The sequence below is a fragment of the Triticum aestivum genome, chromosome 7A, assembly GCF_018294505.1.
Source record: "Triticum aestivum cultivar Chinese Spring chromosome 7A, IWGSC CS RefSeq v2.1, whole genome shotgun sequence".
In the NCBI taxonomy this organism is placed as follows: Eukaryota; Viridiplantae; Streptophyta; class Magnoliopsida; order Poales; family Poaceae; genus Triticum; species Triticum aestivum.
The window spans coordinates 20832518-20853332 of NC_057812.1; the positions used below are offsets into that span (position 1 = coordinate 20832518).

At 42.9% G+C, this 20815-nt stretch overlaps 1 protein-coding gene and 1 pseudogene across 1 annotated transcript; one reads left to right on the forward strand and one right to left on the reverse strand.

Moving 5' to 3' along the window:
• LOC123152853 (uncharacterized) overlaps positions 1-8477 on the forward strand; it is a 44845-nt pseudogene extending 36368 nt beyond the window's left edge.
• A 4086-nt stretch (positions 8478-12563) lies between these two features.
• Positions 12564-19519, reverse strand: LOC123154237 (4-hydroxyphenylacetaldehyde oxime monooxygenase). Its single transcript, XM_044573011.1, has 3 exons — positions 19034-19519; positions 13840-14292; positions 12564-13444 (listed from the first exon to the last, which is right to left on the reverse strand). The coding sequence occupies exons 1-3, from the start codon at positions 19514-19516 to the stop codon at positions 12824-12826; spliced, it is 1557 nt and encodes a 518-aa protein (XP_044428946.1). The 5' UTR covers positions 19517-19519; the 3' UTR covers positions 12564-12823.
• Between the last annotated feature and the right edge of the window lie 1296 nt (positions 19520-20815).

Sequence of the window (20815 nt, forward strand, 5' to 3'; positions counted from 1 at the left end):
CTGAACGCAAAAGAAGTCGGGAGTTCAAATAAGTATAAAAAACATTGAAGTGCCCGTGTAACAGATGAGTTCTCATTCGAAACCCTGATACTCCAAAAGACATTGTACACGAAGTGCGTCCAGTTTTTGCCGTGACCCTCTCTACTCTTTCGCACATGCTATGCGGGTGAAATGATGATACCATGCCAAATCTTAACATTTTCACAGTTCATTTTGTAGTGATTTTCAATTTCACGGTCATTTAGCTTTCTAAACAATTCGGTAAATGACTGAAAAGAGCAAATGATGTCAGAAAGTGTTGGAAATTGATGACGCCGCTTTGAAACACAAGAAGTCCGAAGTTCAAATAAGTTATTAAAAATAAAAAAGAGGTGCAATGCTAGTTAATTTGCTTCAAGCCTTTCGGAATAGTGTAGACTGCACTGCACATAGCTCAATGCAATCTATGCTATTCCGAAAGGCTTGAAGCTAAGCAACGTGCAGGTGAGCATTGCGCCTCTTCGTCATTGTCTTTGCACTCACGGCTTATAAACCGCTCATACTACCCCTCTCTTGGCGAGGTGGGACTAAAAATCATCTTACTAAGAAACTCTAGTACCGGTTCATGCCATGAACCGGTACTAAAGGTCTTCGTGGGGCCCCGGCCTGACCACAGCCCGACACAGCCTCATTAGTACCGTTTCATGGCAGCCTAGCCATTGGAACCGACACTAATGGTCACATTAGTGCCGACTCAAATTCAAACCGGCACTAATGTGCTTCACATTTGACCCTTTTTCTACTAGTGTGGTTTAGTAGATTTGGATCACGTGATCATTTAGATGACTAGAGGGATGTCTATCTAAGTGGGAGTTCTTAAGTAATATGATTAATTGAACTTTAATTTATCATGAACTTAGTCCTCGTAGTATTAGCATATCTATGTTGTAGATCAATTGCTCGCGTTTAGCTCCCCTGTTTTATTTTTGATATGTTCCTAGAGAAAAATAAGTTGAAAGATGTTAGTAGCAAAGATGCGGACTAGCTCCGTGATCTGAGGATTATGCTCATTGTTGCACAGAAGTATTATGTCCTTGATGCACCTCTAGGTGACAGAACTATTGCAGGAGCAGATGCAGACGTTTTGAACGTTTTGACAAAAGCTCGGTATGATAACTACTTGACAGTTTAGTGCACCATGCTTTTCGGCTTAGAACCGGGACTTCAAAAATGTTTTGAACACCATAGAGCATATAAGATGTTCCAAGAGTTGAAATTGGTATTTCATACTCATGCCCGTGTCGAGAGGTATGAGACCTCTGACATTACTTTGCCTACAAGATGGAGGAGAATAGCTCAACCAGTAAGCATGTGCTCAGATTGTCTGAGTACTACAATCACTTGAATCAAGTGGGAGTTAATCTTCCAGATAAGATAGTGATTGACAGAGTTATCTAGTCACTATCACCAAGTTGCTAGAACTTCGTGATGAACTATAATATGCAAGGGATAACGGAAGCGATTCCCAAGCTCTTCGTGATACTGAAATCGACGAAGGTAGAAATCAAGAAAAGCATCAAGTGTTGATGGTTAACAAGACCACTAGTTTCAAGAAAAGGGCAAAGGGAAGAAGGGGAACTTCAAGAAGAACGGCAAGCGAGTTGCTGCTCAAGTGAAGAAGCCCAAGTCTGGACCTAAACCTGAGACTAAGTGCTTTTACTGCAAAGGGACTAGTCACTAGAAGCGGAACTTCCCCAAGTATTTGGCGGATAAGAAGGATGGCAAAGTGAACAAAGGTATATTGGATATACATGTTATTGATGTGTACTTTACTAGTGTTTATAGCAACCCCTCAGTATTTGATACTAGTTCAGTTGCTAAGAGTAGTAACTTGAAACGGGAGTTGCAGAATGAACAGAGGCTAGTTAAGGGTGAAGTAACGATGTGTGTTGGAAGTAGTTCCAAGAATGATATGATCATCATCGCACACTCCCTATACTTTCGGGATTAGTGTTGAACTTAAATAAGTGTTATTTGGTGTTTGCGTTGAGCATGAATATGATTTGATTATGTTTATTGCAATACGGTTATTCATTTAAGTTAGAGAATAATTGTTATTCTGTTTACATGAATAAAACCTTCTATGGTTATACACCCAATGAAAATGGTTTTTGAATCTCGATCGTAGTGATACACATATTCATAATATTGAAGCCAAAAGATGCAAAGTTAATAATGATAGTGCAACTTATTTGTGGCACTGCCGTTTAGGTCATATTGGTGTAAAGCGCATGAAGAAAATCCATGTTGATGGGCTTTTGGAATCACTTGATTATGAATCAGTTGATGCTTGCGAACCATGTCTCATGGGAAAACATGACTAAGACTCCATTCTCCATAACAATGGAGCGAGCAACTGACTTATTGTATATAATACATACTGATGTATGAGGTCCGATGAGTGTTGAGGCTCGCGGCGGGTATCGTTATTTTCTGACCTTCACAGATGATTTGAGCAGATATGGGTATATCTACTTGAAGAAACATAAGTCTGAAACATTTGAAAAGTTCAAAGAATTTAAGAGTCAAGTGGAAAATCATCATAACAAGAAAATAAAGTTTCTACGATCTGATTGCAGAGGCGAATATTTGAGTTACGAGTTTGGTCTTCAACTAAAACAATGTGGAATAGTTTCGCAACTCATGCCACCTGGAACACCACAGCTTAATGGTGTGTCCGAACATCGTAATCGCACTTTACTAGATATGGTGCGATCTATGACGTCTCTTACTGATTTACCGCTATCGTTTTGGGGTTATGCATTAGAGACAGTTGCGTTCGCGTTAAATAGGGCACCATCTAAATCCGTTGAGATGACACCGTATGAACTATGGTTTGGCAAGAAACCAAAACTGTCATTTCTTAAAGTTTGGGGTTACGATGCTTATGTGAAAAAGTTTCAAACTGATAAGCTCGAACCCAAATCGGAGTAGTGCGTCTTCATAGGATACCCAAAAGAACCTGTTGGGTACACCTTCTATCACAGATCCGAAGGCAAGATATTTTGTTGCTAAAAGTGGATCGTTTCTAGAGAAGAAGTTTCTCTCGAAATAAGTGGGTGGGAGGAATGTAGAAATTGACAAGGTAATTGTACCTTCTCCCGAATTGGAAAGTAGTTCATCACAGAAATCAGTTCTAGTGATCTCTACACCAATTAGTGAGGAAGCTAATGATGGTGATCATGAAACTTCAGATCAAGTTACTACCGAACCTCGTAGGACAACCAGAGTATGGTCTGCACCAGAGTGGTACGGTAATCCTTTCTGGAAGTCATGTTACTTGACCACGACGAACCTATGAACTATGAGGAAGCGATGATGAGCCCAGATTCCGCAAAATGGCTTGAGGCCATGAAATCTGAGACGGGATCCATGTATGAGAACAAAGTGTGGACTTTGATTGACTTGCCTGATGATCAGTGAGTCATTAAGAATAAATGGGTCTTCAAGAGGAAGACGAACACTGATAGTAGTGTTACTGTATACAAAGCTCGACTTGTTGCAAAAGGTTTTCGACAAGTTCAAGGGGTTGACTATGATGAGACTTTCTCATCCGTAGCGATGCTTAAGTCTGTCCGAATCATGTTAGCAGTTGCCGCATTTTATGAAATCTGGCAAATGGATGTCAAAACTACATTCCTTAATGGAATTCTTAAAGAAGAGTTGTATATGATGCAACCAGAAGGTTTTGTCGATCCTAAAGGTGCTAACAAAGTGAGCAAGCTCCAACGATCCATCTATGGACTGGTGCAAGCATCTCAGAGTTGGAATATATATGCTTTGATAAAGTGATCAAAACATATGGTGTTATACAGACTTGCGGTAAAGCCTGTATTTACAAGAAAGTGAGTGGGAGCACAACAGCATTTCTGATAAGTATATGTGAATGACATATTGTTGATTGGAAATAATGTAGAATTTTCTGGAAAGCATAAAGGAGTGTTTGAAAGGAATTTTTCAAAGGAAGACCTCGGTGTAGCTACTTACATAATGAGCATCAAGATCTATAGAGATAGATCAAGACGCTTGATATATTTTCATTGAGTACATACCTTGACAAGATTTTGAAGTAGTTCAAAATAGAACAGTCAAAGAAGGAGTTCTTGCCTGTGTTGCAAGGTGTGAACTTGAGTAAAGACTCAAAACCCGACAACTGCAGAAAATAGAAAGAGCATGAAAAGCCATTCCCTATGCCTCAGTCATAGGTTCTATAAAGTATGCTATGCTGTGTACTAGACCTATTGTGTACCTCACCATAAGTTTGGCAAGAGGGTACAATAGTGATCCAGGAGTAGATCACTGGACAGCGGTCAAAAATATCCTTAGTGGAATAAGGAAATGTTTCTCGGTTATGAAGGTGACGAAGAGTTACGTCGATGCAAGCTTTGACACCGATCTGGATGACTCTAAGTCTCGATCTAGATACATATTGAAAGTGGGAGCAATTAGCTAGAGTGGCTCCATGCAAACCATTGTAGACATAGAAAATTTCCAAAATACATACGGCTCTGAATGTGGCAGACTCATTCACTAAATTTCTCTCACAAACAAAACATGATCACTCTTTGGGTGTTAATCACATAGCGACGTGAACTAGATTATCGACTCTAGTAAACCCTTTGGGTGTTAGTCACATGGAGATGTGAACTAATCACATAAAGATGTGAACTATTGATGTTAAATCACATGACGATGTGAACTAGATTATTGACTCTAGTGCAAGTGGGAGACTGAAGGAAATATGCCCTAGAGGCAATAATAAAGTTATTATTTATTTCCTTATATCATGATAAATGTTTATTATTCATGCTAGAATTGTATTAACCGGAAACATGATACATGTGTGGATACATAGACAAACTGAGTGTCACTAGTATGCCTCTACTTGACTAGCTCGTTGCTCAAAGATGGTTATGTTTCCTAGCCATAGACAAAGAGTTGTCATTTGATTAACGGGGTCACATCATTAGGAGAATGATGTGATTGACTTGACCCATTCCGTTAGCTTAGCACTTGATTGTTTAGTTTGTTGCTATTGCTTTCTTCATGACTTATACATGTTCCTATGACTATGAGATTATGCAACTCCCGTTTACCAAAGGAACACTTTGTGTGCTACCAAACGTCACAATGTAACTGGGTGATTATAAAGGTGCTCTACAGGTGTCTCCGAAGGTACTTGTTGGGTTGGCGTATTTCGAGATTAGGATTTGTCACTCCGATTATCGGAGAGGTATCTCTGGGCCCACTCGGTAATACACATCAGTTAATCCTTGCAAGCATTGCAACTAATGAGTTAGTTGTGGGATGGTGTGTTACGCAACAAGTAAAGAGACTTGCCAGTAACGAGATTGAACTATGTATTGAGATACCGACGATCGAATCTCGGGCAAGTAACATACCGATGACAAAGGGAACAACGTATGTTGTTATACGGTTTGACTGATAAAGATCTTCATAGAATATGTAGGAGCCAATATGAGCATCCAGGTTCCGCTATTGGTTATTGACTGGAGACGTGTCTCGGTAATACACATCAGTTAATCCTTGCAAGCATTGCAACTAATGATTTAGTTGTGGGATGGTGTGTTACGTAACGAGTAAAGAGACTTGCCAGTAACGAGATTGAACTAGGTATTGAGATACCGACGATCGAATCTCGGGCAAGTAACATACCGATGACAAAGGGAACAACATATGTTGTTATACGGTTTGACTGATAAAGATCTTCATAGAATATGTAGGAGCCAATATGAGCATCCAGGTTCCGCTATTGGTTATTGACTGGAGACGTGTCTCGGTCATGTCTACATAGTTCTCGAACCCGTAGGGTCCGCACGCTTAAAGTTCGATGACGGTTATATTATGAGTTTATGGTTTTTGATGTACCGAGGGTAGTTCGGAGTCCCGGATGTGATCATGGACATGACGAGGAGTCTCGAAATGTTCGAGACGTAAAGACCGATATATTGGACGACTATATTTGGATACCGGAATGGTTTCGGGTGAGATCGGGATAATACCGAAGCACCGGGAGGTTATCGGAACCCCCGGGAGGTATATGGGCCTTGATGGGCTTTAGTGGAAAGCTGGGGAAAGGAGCAAGGGAGGGGGCGCCCCCCCCCCCAAGCCCAATCCGAATTGGGAGGGGGGTCGGGCCCCCCTTTCCTTCCTCCCTCGTTCCTCTTCCTACCATCTCCCTCTCCAAATAGGAAAAGGAAGAGTCCTACTCCCGGTGGGAGTAGGACTCCCCCCTTGGGCGCGCCTCCTCCCCTTGGCCGGCCCTCTCCTCCCCTCCTTTATATACGAAGGAGAGGGGCACCCCATAGACAAAACAATTGATCTCTTGGATCTTTTGGCCGTGTGCGGTGCCCCTCTCCACCATAGTCCACCTCGATAATGTCGTAGCGGTGCTTAGGCGAAGCCCTGCAATGGTAGAACATCAACATCGTCACCACGCTGTTGTGCTGACTCTCTCCCTCAAAACTCGGCTGGATCGGAGTTCGAGGGACATCATCGAGTTGAACGTGTGCAGAACTCGGAGGTGCCGTGCGTTCGGTACTTGATCGGTCGGATCATGAAGACGTACGACTACATCAACCGCGTTGTGCTAACGCTTCCGCTTTCGGTCTACGAGGGTACGTGGACACACTCTCCCCTCTTGTTGCTACGCATCACCATGATCTTGCGTGTGCGTAGAAGAATTTTTTGAAATTACTACGTTCCGCAACACCACCTAGGTGTGAGGAACTTTTTCTTTCTTGAAGTTAAAATTAAATAAAAGCTCTTGTCGACGAGCTGCAACCTAATAATACAACAAACGATGGAGGAACTCTAGTAGTATATCTTGCAAAAAAGGTTATATATTACAATATGTCATCATCCTATGAATTGGGAGGTGAGATGATCAATAGTTATGTTCAGAAAATATTGGTGCTTTCACGTTAAGCTAGTAATTTATTTGTTTGATTCAGCCATACTCCATTTCACCACGTGCTTCTCAGTGATTTTTATACTTGAATTACAAATATGTCACACCGGGATATATTGTCCTCGTGTGAATCGTAGGAAACAATTGAGGATTACACGGGTATAATAGCATAGGAGACTCACATGTGCTTGGGACCTTTTTCGTGCTTCTTGGTTGATTAAATTTAGAGCATTAATGCTTCCAAGATTGAGTCGCAATGGCTTGACAACACGCAATCCCGATGAATCTGCCCGGAAAGTCATGAGAGTCACATCTTATTTGGTGCTTGCTAGATTCATTGCCTGTGTTCCGAATATGTCACTCTACGTGGCCCCAACTTGAATTTCTGATACATCCCATTCCCTATTGTATCATGCTATGTGACCGCCCATGCCATTCAATCCTCTTCTCATTGTTTCTCTTATCTCACACTTTTCCATTCTCCTCTGGTTTTCCTACCCACCATATGTTATCCCACTACATGGGGAATACACTAGTTATTTGTAGGAGGCAAGCAAATGACAAACGATGTGTGTGGCCAGTACATATATAATCATTGCTTCACCAAATGTCACATGCCAACTTTTGCGGTCGTTTAATTCCAATTTGGGTGGTGTAGTTGAAGACATTTTTAACACTCATGGTATATCTAGATGTTTCTACTAAACCATCATAAAAGAGCCGTTCTGAACTCTAGTTATTATATGTTTGTAGTGCTACCACTACTTTAGATACTACCGTGCTACAAATACAGCACGACACCTTGCTACTATCACAAGAGTCGTTGGAATCCCCCCCCAAGAGGAAAGGTGAAGCAGCAAGTAGCAAGTTTTCTCTCAGTTAAGAATAAAGGTTTATCAAAACAGTAGGAGCTTCTAAGCTACACAGGTCAACATCACCTGCACACAAAACATAAAAAAAAATTGACGCCAACATAGCAAGAGAGTTGTTAAGCCCCTTGTCTTGCTCAATGTAAAACATAAGTGATAGAGATAGATACACTGGTGCAAAAAAGCCTAGCTGTATGTGGCAGAAATTGTCTTGCTGGCGTGAACATCCGACGCCACCAATATGGCGTCATTGTTAAAAAATAGTGATAGCGTTGGAGCCCTCGCCGGACGCGGACAACTGCCTCCAGTGGCTGCACGTGAAGCCGGCCAGCTCGGTGGTATACGTCTCCTTCGGCACGCTGACCAACTTCTTGCTGGCGGAGCTGCGCCAGCTCACCCGCGGCCTTGACCTCTCGGGCATGAATTTCCTGTGGGCGATCGGCGCCGAGGTGATCACCGGATCCATCGGAGGGTTGATGGAGAGCGGCGCCATACAAAAGAAGGCCAAAGACCTCGCTGTGAAGGCAAAGAGCGCCGTGGAGACGGGTGGGTCTTCATACGACGCCGTTGGCCGGCTGATGGATGAATTGACGGCTCGCCGGAGTTCCGCCAAGGTTAAAGTTAAAGAAGCTAGCTGATCGATCACATGGCTCGTTTCGCATGCACAAGAGTTCGCTTTTGGCTGATCAATCACAATGTCCCTTCTTGCATTGGCCGACACTAGGCGTCATGCGGATGATCCCGCGGCCGGGTCGCCGCCCACTCGATCGTCCAGGCAGCCCATCTTATAAGCCGTTCGATGCACCCAAGTCAGCTTGTTCAATTCATTTTGTTCGCGGCTGCTGGTCACACGTGTTGCTTGCACACGTCCATCTCCACGCACGGGTTAATATCACGTGCAGCGACTTCACAATTCCACAGACCCTAGCTGGTCTATGCTCTTCAAGTATCAGCAAGTCATCCATTGCCTCAAAAGAAAAAAGTAATTCATCGACACGGGCGGCGGAGTGGCTGCTGCATACGAGGGTAGAGTGGTAGACGTGTTGCAAAGACATTACGATGATGTCGTGAGGGATGGTCCAACTGTTGCGGGTGTAGTTTGAGGGCAGCTCCAAAGCTACGGCCTGATGCGACAAAAACCCGGCCGCTTCAAAGATGTTGCGACGACGTGCTTCGACGACCCGTGGTGGGTGCTTCGACAGCCACGGCGATGCTACGACGGCAACCTAGCTGCTTCGATGATGTTGCGATGGCATGCTTCGGCGGCCATGCTACGACGGCAACCTGGTTGCTTCGTTGATGTTGCGCGGCATGCTTCGACGGTCACGGCGAGTGCTTCGACAGCCATGACGATGCTACGACTACAACTCGGCTGCTTCGATGATGTTGTGATGGCATGCTTCGATGGTCGTGATGGCTTCTTTGACAGTTGCGGACTGTGGTGATGCTATGATGGCAACCCAGCTGCTTGGATGATGTTTAGCGGCATGCTTCGGCGGCAACGATGGGTGCTTCGACAACCACGACGATGCTACGACTGCAACTCGGCTACTTCGATGATGTTGCGATGGCATGCTTCAACGGCCGCGACGACTTCTTCGATAACCGCGGCCATGCTACGATGGCAACCCGGTTGCTTCGATGATGTTGCGCGGCATGCTTCGACGGTCATGGCAAGTGCTTCGACAGCCAAAACGATGCTACGACAGCAATCCCACTGCTTCAATGATGTTTGCGATGGCATGCTTCGACAACCGCACCGATGTTGTGATGAACCGTGATGGCGGCGTGCTTGGAACAGTTGCGGCAAGGCTACGACGGTGTGCTTCGATGACTGCGGTGATGCTCTGACGAAGGCACAATTGCTTCGGCAATGCTGCGACGACATGCTTCCCGGTCATGGCAGTGCTGCGACGGTGGCACGCCTGTTTCAACGATTCTGTGGCGATAGACGGGCTGCCCCGATGCTGCTGTGATGGTATATATGCTTCGATGACCACAACAGTGGTGGAGGCGTCAAGGACGCTACCGTAAGCATTGCTATATCCAAACAATCATGACTCCATGTACTTGCTAGAATGCTAGTATCAAATCCAACAAACACCCACACTCAACGTCAAGAATGTGGTGTTCTCGAATCCTCCTTATGGTTAAGTACTACGAATGAAGTGTAAGTAAAAAACAAGAAATTGTCAAACAGTCACAGCCCACTCAGTTTTAGGCGTCACGATAGGTTTGCTTTCTAGTGGGGAACAGAGAGATGCTTTGCGCCACAGGATGTGCGCGATTGCATGGCGCTGGACACAGATGATAAAGCCAATAATCATCCGATTGTTTTTAATCATTTTCCTTCTTGCATCTCTACTTCTTTTCTCATATTTCATGTTTTTAACTCATCAAACCACCTCTTCAGGTTTGCTCCTTGAATTTTGAGTTAAACACATTAGCACGTGGTCCTTCTCCCAAATTTAACTCCCAAATCACAAATTTGCACAAAATCTTTTCAAACAACTTCATTGGTTAGTCTCAAGAGTTGGATGAGAATCCTTGTCCTTGTCGTCTTTGGCTGGACATGACGACAGCGTCATAAGGGCGTTGTATCCCTTCTTAAATGCGTTTTTGCGGAAGAAGTTTATTTTGTCGTAGCTGTTCAATTTTTGTAATTGTTCTACCATAGTTGTTCATGTTTTATACACTTGTTGATGTTTTTGTCCACCTTGCATTAACTTAATAAAGATGAATGTGTGCATCACAATGACGCATACACCAAATGTTCAACCTCCTTATTGAGAAAAGATGAAGAAAAACTTAGTGCGCAATAGTGTGTAACACCGTTGAACTGAATTTAAAAATACCCAAACTAACCTGAGTTAACACTTGATAAAAATATCTACCACTCTAAGGAGATCTTGATCATCTCTTTGCCCGTGCCGAACCCGGTGCCTAGGCTACGTTGTTGTCCTCTACCATGGTGCGACCTCAATGAGTGTGGACTCATAGCCGACTTTGTTGAGCCCGCGGAACAATTCCGTTTGTGCCCTCTTCATTTTCGTGTGCACAATGCAGGGCGATGGTGTCCTCGTGTGCGGCATCCACAAATGCATTGATTGTCAAGTGCTCCTCGACCACGAGATGGAGGTTACATGGATGGCGGTGAACGTGGTCTCATTGGTGCACTATGTCATGAGTTGACCTTCACGACATGGTGCTCCCCGAGCTCCTGCTCCTCCCCCACCTCAAGCTCATGCTCAACTAGCTCCCACCGATCGAGCTACATCTCTTCCTCCTACTCCTCATAGATGACAAGGACAACAGCGACAAGCTCCACTTTCGCTGCAAGCGACGGGCGGGTAGTCGATCTGAGGAGTGAACATAGTGCTCGGAGGTCAATTTAGCCAGCAACGATGGCTAGGGTTTGAAGAGCTAATGGGGGTGGAGGACGACTTTATGACCCCCTCCCCCCTCATTTTGCTCTTTTTTTTAACTTCCCTTTTACCCCTTCTATGATGTTTTCATCGATTTACTTTTTTAAAGCTTGCATGTATCTTTTATAAATGTATGTACATTTATCAGCATGAACAGTTTTTAAAATGTATTAACTTAAACAAACATGAATTTGATTAATACATGGATCTGACTTTTGTACATTATTTAAATTGGATTTTCGTAATTCTTTTTCCTACAAATCTATTAAAAATGCATTTTCAAAAAATTAATAAATTCAAAATATAAAGAGATAGATAATATTCAGGCATGCAATAGGAGGCTAAAATCCTATTCTAGGCTCATTGCATGGAATAGTTGAAGAATCGTGTGCCCCCACCTCATCTCTTGGACGGCCCAAGTCCGGGTGTTTGTTAGTTGTTTGCTCGTTTTTTCTTCATGTGTGCCTACCTATTATTATTTTTCATAACCTAAAAAACCTATTATTATTTTTCATTTCCTTTCTTTTGCTTATTCCTTTCTAACAATTTTTTTGTTCTTGTCTGATTTCCTCCCCCCCCCCCCCCCAGTTTATATGTTTTCTTCTTTCTGTATACATCAAAAAAATTATAACACATCCCTCAAAAAAATTATAACACAAGATGAACGTTCTACAAATACATGACAACCATTTTTCAGATACATGATTAATATGTTTTAAATATGGAACGAACGTCTATATTTTTCTTTCCAATTATATAATTTTCTATTTTTGAAACATAATTTTACATTTTTAATAAATATATAAAAAACACTCCAACGAAAAAGAAGCTCAAACCGTACATGGGCCCGGCCCAGATGCGTGATAAACTGAGAAAAGAAAAGGCCGACGTCAGGACTGCTGAACAAATGAGAGCCCTTAAAAACTCTCTGCTCCAGCCGAGACAGAAAGCCCAAGTGCGGTGCGGAGTACCCACGCCGCCATGGCCGCCGGACAGCCGCAGCTGCTCGCCGGCGTCGGCGACCGGGGCTCCTCATCCTCCTCCTCCTCCCACCCGCCGCCACCGCCTCCGCCCAAGATCCTCCTCGCGAAGCCGCCTCTGCCGCCCCCCTCGTCCTCCGGCGCCGACGACGAGGGCGCTGGCAACGGCGGTTAATTCAAGAGCAGCCATGGATGAATTGGTGCTACGTTAACCGCATTTAATAGTGAACAGAATTGGTGTGGTCAGTGGAAGAGTATGAATTAACACTGTGAGCAGACGCTAGCATCGACATGAGACATGCATGCAAACTTTGTCGAATAATACTGTAACAGGGAGGCTCTTCCCGGCTCCATTATTAGAACGAAACCACATCATCCATAAATCAGCTCAAGCGAGCAGTTCAATCACTCAAGAAAAGTAACATGGCAAACGTGGTACTCCCTCCGTAAAGAAATACAAGAGCGTTTACAGATGAAGTACAGAACAGGCAAACGTAAAAGGAAACACAAAACGTACATACTGTACAACGAATGCAACACGCAGATACGTTGATCGCTCTGCCAGTTGACCCATTTCAATCAAGGACACATACTGTACCTTGTCGGCACCAGCATGAGTGGTGTCTTCTTTCGGAAAGTCAGCGCCCCTGCCTCCTCCATGTTGACATCCTCACAGCTCACCCCATCAGGGAGCTCCCAGTTGAAGCAGTAGAGCATATTGGCCAAGATGAACTCGACGTTAGCCACGCCCATGGCCAATCCCGGGCAGATCCGTCGTCCCGACCCAAACGGCAAAAGCTCGAAATGCGCCCCATTGAAGTCAACATCCTTGTCCTGAAACCTTTCTGGGCGAAATTCCTCCGAATCATCATTCCACGCGCCTGGGTCCCTACCGATAGCCCATGCGTTCACGATGATCTTTGTCTTGGCTGGGATGTCGTATCCTGCGACCTGAATCCGCCCCGTGGTCTCCCTCGGGACGAGCAACGTCGCCGGGGGATGCAGCCGCAGCGTCTCCTTCACCACCATCTTCAGGTATTTGAGCTTGGACATGTCGTCGTGCTGCAGGAGCTCTGTCTTGCCTCCGATGGCCCTGATTTCATCTTGTACCTTGCCGAGTAACCTTGGCTGCCGAATTAGCTCCGCCATTGCCCAGTTTATTGTCACTGAGCTAGTGTGATTGCCACCGACGAAAGTGTTCTGAAACATTGGCAATTGGCATGTGATGAACTAATTGCTCCATCCATTCCTTTATACAAGGCCACAAATTTATATTACAGATACAAAGATAAAATTTAATGATTGCTTTGCAAACCAACTTTTCTTTTTGTTAACCCGAATCATTAATACGCCGCATGCATGCAAGAAAGGAACGAGAAGAAAGTAACTAGGTGCATTATAACTATATGCATGCAAGTACTAAACAAGTTGCTAATAGAAGAAAACATCATTAATTTTTGCCTCGATTACTGTTGATGGCCCTATATAGATGCAAAATGTCTTTCTCATAGTGAGGAAATGGAGAGAGTATTTATTTACCAAACATTTTGGTACATTCAATTCGAGTATATGTAATGATGTGGTTAAATAATTACCATGAGGATGGCCTTGGCATGTTCCCTTGTGAAGCTGTTGGTGGCTCCTGCAGGATTTTTCCAAAGGTCCACGAGCTCTTGCACGAGTACAGATGCGCACTCGTCATCGGGCTGCCTTCTGCGGCTGGGATCGTCGTCGATGCACTGGTCGATGACTTGTTCAAAGAAGGCATCAATCTTCTTGAAGATCCTCTCTCGGCGGGACTTAATGCCCGTAACTTTGTCGACGAGGCGACCAACGCTGTTGGGGAAGAAGTCCTCGGCAGAGAAGCCGCTCAGCATGTCCATGGTCTCGTTCAGCACGGGAACAAACTGCCCCTTGAACTGCTCCGCCGCGTAGTTTTCGCCAAAGGCGAAAGAGCCGATGATCCCGTCCAGCGTGGCAAAGATGTGGTCGGCGACTGCCACTGGCTTTCGACCGGTGTTGGTGAGGTTCTTCACAAGATTTCCCATCTAGTCACGGACAAGTATAATCCAGCAACTCAGTGTCATCTATCAAGTTAGCCTTATGAAAAAGAACATTTTTCACTGGTTCAGTTCTATATGTAGAAAATCTCATAGTCTGTGTTGCACAAGATAATATATCGCAAATACAGACTCATGAATATGCATCCGTGGGTTGTTGGGAACTTCTCATTCATTGAGTTGCGCAAATATATACAGACAAAACTCTTTATATGTTGTGACTCTATGGACACAGCAATCACAGTTCACAGCCACTCGCTGTGTGTGGGGATACCAGCTACGGGTAGACAAAATGTTTCCCTCTATTATTTTCTTCATTTTCAATTGGTTTTCCTTTATTCCCTTTTTCGTTGTGTAGGATTGCAGGATTCTTGTTAGAGTCAAATATATACCAGTGGTAAATGAAGTTGCGGGTGATGGCCAATTTGGTTTCTGAAGTGTACTGTGAACCGGGCCAAAACTTGTATGACTGCAAATACAATTCTAGTTACATACTCTCTCCATTCCAAAATCTATAGTTCGGAAGTAAAACGATCGTATTTCACACAAAAAAAGAGTAAAACTATCGTATGGTTGACGAAGTTTTTTGAAAAAAATAATATCAACAACTACATTACAAAATAGGACTATTAGATCTACACTGAAATATGTTTTCATATTTCATCTGTTTAGTATTGTATACACTAACTGCTTTTTCTATAAATTTGGGAAAATTTTACAAAGTTTGACTTCTGAAAAGTTTTATACACCTTGTTTTATGGAACAGGGGGAGTAGGATAAGTTTTATTAGGCCTCTTCCAATGCAAAGGTGATACGGTGCTAAGGACATTAAATGGTTTTAGCAACTCAATTCCCCAATGTATAGGTGTTTAGCTTTTTGTTGCTAAGCTTCCTTCATTTAATTTAGTTGCAGACTCGGAATAACGTTTTCACGTAGCTACATGTGTTTAGCATCATTTTTTTTCCAAACTCACCAAACTACTCTATGTATTTATAATTGACTTGCCACATCAGATGTTATGTCTACTTGGCAGACTTGGCAGCCTTGACTTTTCATAAGCACGGTATTAAATGCAGTGCATGTCAGTGAGCAAATTAGTGACTATTAAGATTGATGTACGATATGCAATCAATGATATCAATGAACAGGACTTTTAGATTAATAGGGAGTATGCTTCATGTTGGACCTAGCAGTGGCTTCATGACAGTTCTTATTATTCGGAATTGCTATTTCACATTTAGGTGTGATATACTTATCTCACATCTAACACCTTCACCACACGATAAAAAATTTAATTTTCGTGAAAATATATTGATCGCCGCCTGATTTTTCCTTCCGCGTTTACTTCTTATGTTGTTTGATCTGCTGCAGTTTTTGCTGGGCTGTTTTCACGTGCCTGCGGGGCTTACGTGTTGGACCTTGGCTTTGTCCACGAGAGAGTGGGAATTAAGAGAGAGAAAGAGTAAAGGGGAGTGTCTTTGACTCATTAGTTCTTGTCCATTCACCTAAAAAGAATAGTTCTTGTCCCCTTGTTCTTTTTTTATTATTCTTTTATTTTTTTCAAGTCAACTGTTTTTGCGTATATAATGGTGTTGTGAACGAAAGCTACATGTTCACCATTTAATTGATGAACTTTTTTTCATGAATTCATGACCGAAAGCTACATGTTGACTGTAGATTTTTTGTTTTTTCATATATATATATATATATATATATATATATATATATATATATATATATCCTTGTTCAAGAATTCGTCCGATTAACCAGTTAACTTGCCGATTAATCCCTGCTCATAGGGTCACCGAGCAGCCGATAAACTAAAAAATCATCCGATTAATTGATTAAATGGCCGATTAACTTGCCGATTAGCCGATTAATCCCCTACTCGTTAGCCAACCGAGCAGCTACCAGTTAACGATTTCCTCAACAATGATATATATATATATATAATATTTTTACTTTCTCTGTGTCCATTTCCTTTTTTATTTTGCTTTTTTCCTTCTTCATTAAATTTTTGTTTTAAATTCATGACTTTTTCTAATAACTTTGGCGATGTCTCATCTAAGTTCTTGATCGTTCGACATGTTCTCTTAAATGTTGTGCTAGTTGTAACTACACCCTCAACATGCAAACGGTCCGCTTGTTTTTCTAGTTAGAAGCCCACCTTCGATATGCAACTCAAGGGGCGACCCATTTTTGTCCCAAGTTGCAGCTCCACACCTGACCTGCAATTTGGGGGTTCCAGTTGCAAAACTCCACCCCGACATGCAATTTGAGATTCCGAGTTGCAAGTCCATCCTCGATACGCAACTGTGGTCCGACCATTTTTATTCTAGTTGCAAGTCCATTCTTGACACGCAGCTTGGGTTCGAACTTTTTTTTATCTCAGTTGCAAATTGACCTTCCACATGCAATTAGGGTGTCATGTCATTTTTCTTGTCCTGGTTGCAAATCCACCCTGAGCTCATGGTTTGTTGTTATCCCAGTTACAAGTCCATCCTCAACTTGCAACTAGCCCAGTAGTTTGTTTTATCCCAGTTGCAAGCCCACCCTCTACTCGCAACTGGGCATGTGTTTTTGTCTTTCATCTTAGTTATAAGTCCACCCTTGACTCACAACTGTGATCGGAGTTTGTTTCATCCCAATTTCAAGTCTAGCCTTGGCTCGTAACTAGCTCCTAGGTCGTAGTTGTCCTAATTACAAGTTCACCCTCAACTCGCAACTAGGCACTTAGTTGTCCCAATTGCAATTCAACCACCGACTCGCAACTGGGCCAGGCCCTTTTTTATCCTAGTTGTAGGTCAACCATCGATACACAACTGGGCCTGACTTTTGTCTGTAGTTGCAGGTCCACCATCGACTCACAACTAGGGTTGACCTTTTTTATTCTCATTTGCAAGTCAACCATCGACTCGCAACTGAGTCTGGTCCTTTTTATACCAGTTCCAAGTTAACCATCAACACACAACTAAGATCTTTGATCTTGTTTTTGTCGTAGTTGTAAGTCAACCATCGACTAACAACTAGGCCTGACCATTTTTAACAAGTTGCAAGTTCACCATTGACATACAACGAGACCCTTTATTATTTTCTTTGCCTGAGTTACAAGTTCATCATCGACTCGCAATTGGCCCAGTTTTTTTGTCACAATTGCAATTCAACCATCGACTTGGTACTGGGCTCGACCTTTTCTTATCCCAGTTGCAAATCCTTCACCGACTCACAACTGGGCCAACTTTTTTTTCCTAGTTGCAAGTCCACCATTAACATGCCACTGGGCTATTTGATTATTTTTCTTTTTTCTTTTTTAAAAAGTGACAGATTTTGAAAAATGTTCAACGTCTTGCAAAAAAGTTGTTCTTTCTAAAAAAGAATTTCAATAGATGTACACATTTTCTAAATAATGTTCAGAATTAAAACTTCCAAAAATACTAAAAGCAATTTTTAATTATTTTTAGTTTTAAAAATTGGAATCAATTTTTTTCAGATTCAAAATATGTTCAAAAATTTAAAATTCATTATTTCTTCCAAAAATGATCACAATTTCCAGAAAATATTCGAAATAAAATGTATTTCCTTTTGAAAAAAATTGACGTTTCATAAAATTAGTTTTTTTAATGTCTGCACACAAGCTCGTCTCGTACCAGTGCCCTACAATCGCGCTCGCATGTGCATAGCTAAGCTCAACCCAAGCACACAAGCAAACACCTTGTTGATCTACAATAGTGCGCATGTGTAGCCTTTTTTGTTTGAGCGGCCACAACCAAACTTTTCTGGGCGTGTAGTTGTACGTGAATCGTGGTAGCTTTCTTGTGCATAAACTGTTAAAGAAAACAAAGAAAGTAAATGAAGGGAGCCACAAAAAGACGATAAAGTCAACTTAGATGTGAGGTATTATCTCACATCTAGATATGACATGATCAGACCATTTATTATTAATCTAAAAATTACGTACCCATCCAATCATATGCGTATGCAATTTAATAGTTGGAGGCCCATCCTTATCACCGAGATAAAATAACAAGAAAGTTATGTTTTAGCCTAACGAAAAGTTTGTGTATAATCCTAGACAAACTTGCAAGTTTGTGTACGTATGTCGGTACTCTTCATCGGCGGTGGTTGATGTTCTGTTGCGCTGGTCTTATAGGGCCTTAGCATGATGGCTTCCCCACTGTCAACTACAACAAGTTTTGTCCGGCTCCGGCGAGGGAGGGGCGATGAGAGCGGCGCGTCTCCGGCTCGCTTCAATGCTTGTAGTCGACGCTAGATGGTGTACGTATCTGGATATAATTTTTATTATTTCTTGTGTTTGTTGTACTGTCATGATTAGATCAAAAGTTTTCTCAAAGAAAAAGGATTAATCGGGAAAAATATGCTTCATGTTGGACATAGCCGTTGCTTCGTGACTGTTTTATTATTTAATCTAAAAGCTACGTGCCCATCCAAGCATGTGCGTATGCAATTATAGAGTTGGAGGCCCATCCTTATCACCGAGATAAAATAACAAGAAAGTCCTGTTTTAGCCTAAGGGAAAGTTTGTATATAATCCAAGAACAACCTAAAAATAAATAACTCATAATTGCGTTCATTGTAGGCCGTTCTGACACTAATTAAGTTCTGGCCGCCCCATCATCTTTCCGTATACATAATTCAGTTCAGGTATGCCGAAATTTTCTGGAAATTTGGTTGCTGATTCAGAAATACTATAACCAAGCACGTACGCACCTGGGTATCGCGAGCGTAGCAAGCGGCCTGCACGCGGCGGCGGCTGAGCAGTTCGACGATGAAAAGCTTGCGCATGTCGCGGACGTAGTCGCTGTAGGGGGAGAAGGCGACGTCCTTGTAGCCGTACGACAGCAGACGCGGCCCGGCCGCGGGAGGCCGGCTGCAGCAGTCCGCATCGTGCGTCTTTAGAGCCTCCCGCGCGGCCTCCGGTGAGGACAGCACCACCGTCGGAACCGTGCCCAGGCGCAGCATCATGACCGGCCCGTGCCGCCTTGCGAGCGCCGACAGGCTCCGGTGGGGCAACGGGCCGATCTGATGGAGGTTGCCGACGACGGGCAGCTTCCAGGGCCCTGGTGGCAGCCTAAGGCCACCGGGCCTGTTCCGTCTCCGGTGTAGGAAGAGGAGGGAGATAAGTGGGAGAATGAATAGGAGGAGCTGCCATTGTTGGGGTAGGAGCTCTAGAAGCTGAGAATAGCGCCCCATTGTATTGTGTGTGGTGCTGCTTTGGATGAGGCCTAGGGGAGTTTAAGTAGGACTAGCTGGTACAACGACGGGGCACTTTTAAAAAAATGCAAGGACGGGACTTTTTTTCTGGAGGGAAACGACAGGACTTGATAAGAAGTAAAACCGTTTTTCACGAGAGGAAATACTCGAAGGAACAACCGTTGTATTTTACATTCATGCCCTCGGTTCGGTGCTTGTACTCGATTTTACGAAAATGGGCCTACTCAATTTTGCTCCTCTTTCGTTAGGGTATGTACAATGGTTGATAAGATAGTCTTATCTTAACTCTTGTATGTAATTTAGAGATGACAAAAAAGTATGTCTACAATGGATTATATCTTAGCCTTATCTTCAATAAGTAGCAATTCCTTAAAACATGGTGAGACAAATTGTACTAAGAGATCATCTTTTGTCTTATCTTAAATAAGAGAAGACGGGTCTTTTCTTATGAGTTCTCTCTCCTTCACCTCATCATTTATCCTACGTGGCACTTCTGAGATAGCACCATTATATATACCCTTAAATCACTGCTCAGTTTTATCCATTCCAACAGGTGAGAGTGCTTTGACCGTGATCTTTGTCCAAAATACCCCTTGGCCCGCATGTAAGTGTTCATCTTCTTCCTTTCCTTTTCGCAACCCTTCAAATACTCCACGATAATTTAAGAAAAATAAAGAGTTGTGCATGCTCCAGCCTCTATCCTCACATCATGGGCTCCATTTTTCAGTGAGACGGCCTAGGGTATTGGGCTGGTTTCTTTGACACGCTCAGGAGAGAATGGGACGTATGAAACGTGGCTTGAAAAATTTCAAATGTTTTTTGTACGTGCATATACATGTGTGTGTGTGTGTGTGTGTGTGTGTGTGTGTGTGTGTGTGTGTAAAATTTTATCAATATACAGGTTGGTATGTTAAATGTCAGAAAAGAAAATTACATATTGGATATGCATACATACCGTATGATATATCGTATTATTGAACACAAATTAAAAAATAAACACCATTTTTATCCTTTTAAAATAAAGTGGTCCAATGCATTTTCAATTTGCCTGTGCCGACCTTCGTGTTTCCATCAAACATACACGAACCTAATCTTATATAATAAAGCATTAAGCTCCCTCAAAATGGAGTGTCCCGGAGAATCCAGGTTGTCGGTTGCATAGGGGCCCACCGTATATGCCTGTATTGCCTGGATCATTGGTTTTACCTCTTGGATTCATCTGCAGGTATTCATGATGGCTAGGTGGGTGTTTGTATATATATGTCGGTGTCCATGGGT

Coding starts and splice junctions, on each gene's coding strand:
- LOC123154237 (XM_044573011.1), bottom strand. CDS start 19,516: ATGGGGCGCTATTCTCAGCTTCTAGAGCTCCTACCCCAACAATGGCAG. Junction 14,293..19,033: donor GCTACGCTCGCGATACCCAG/GTGCGTACGTGC, acceptor GTCCGTGACTAG/ATGGGAAATCTTGTGAAGAA. Junction 13,445..13,839: donor ATGCCAAGGCCATCCTCATG/GTAATTATTTAA, acceptor CCAATGTTTCAG/AACACTTTCGTCGGTGGCAA.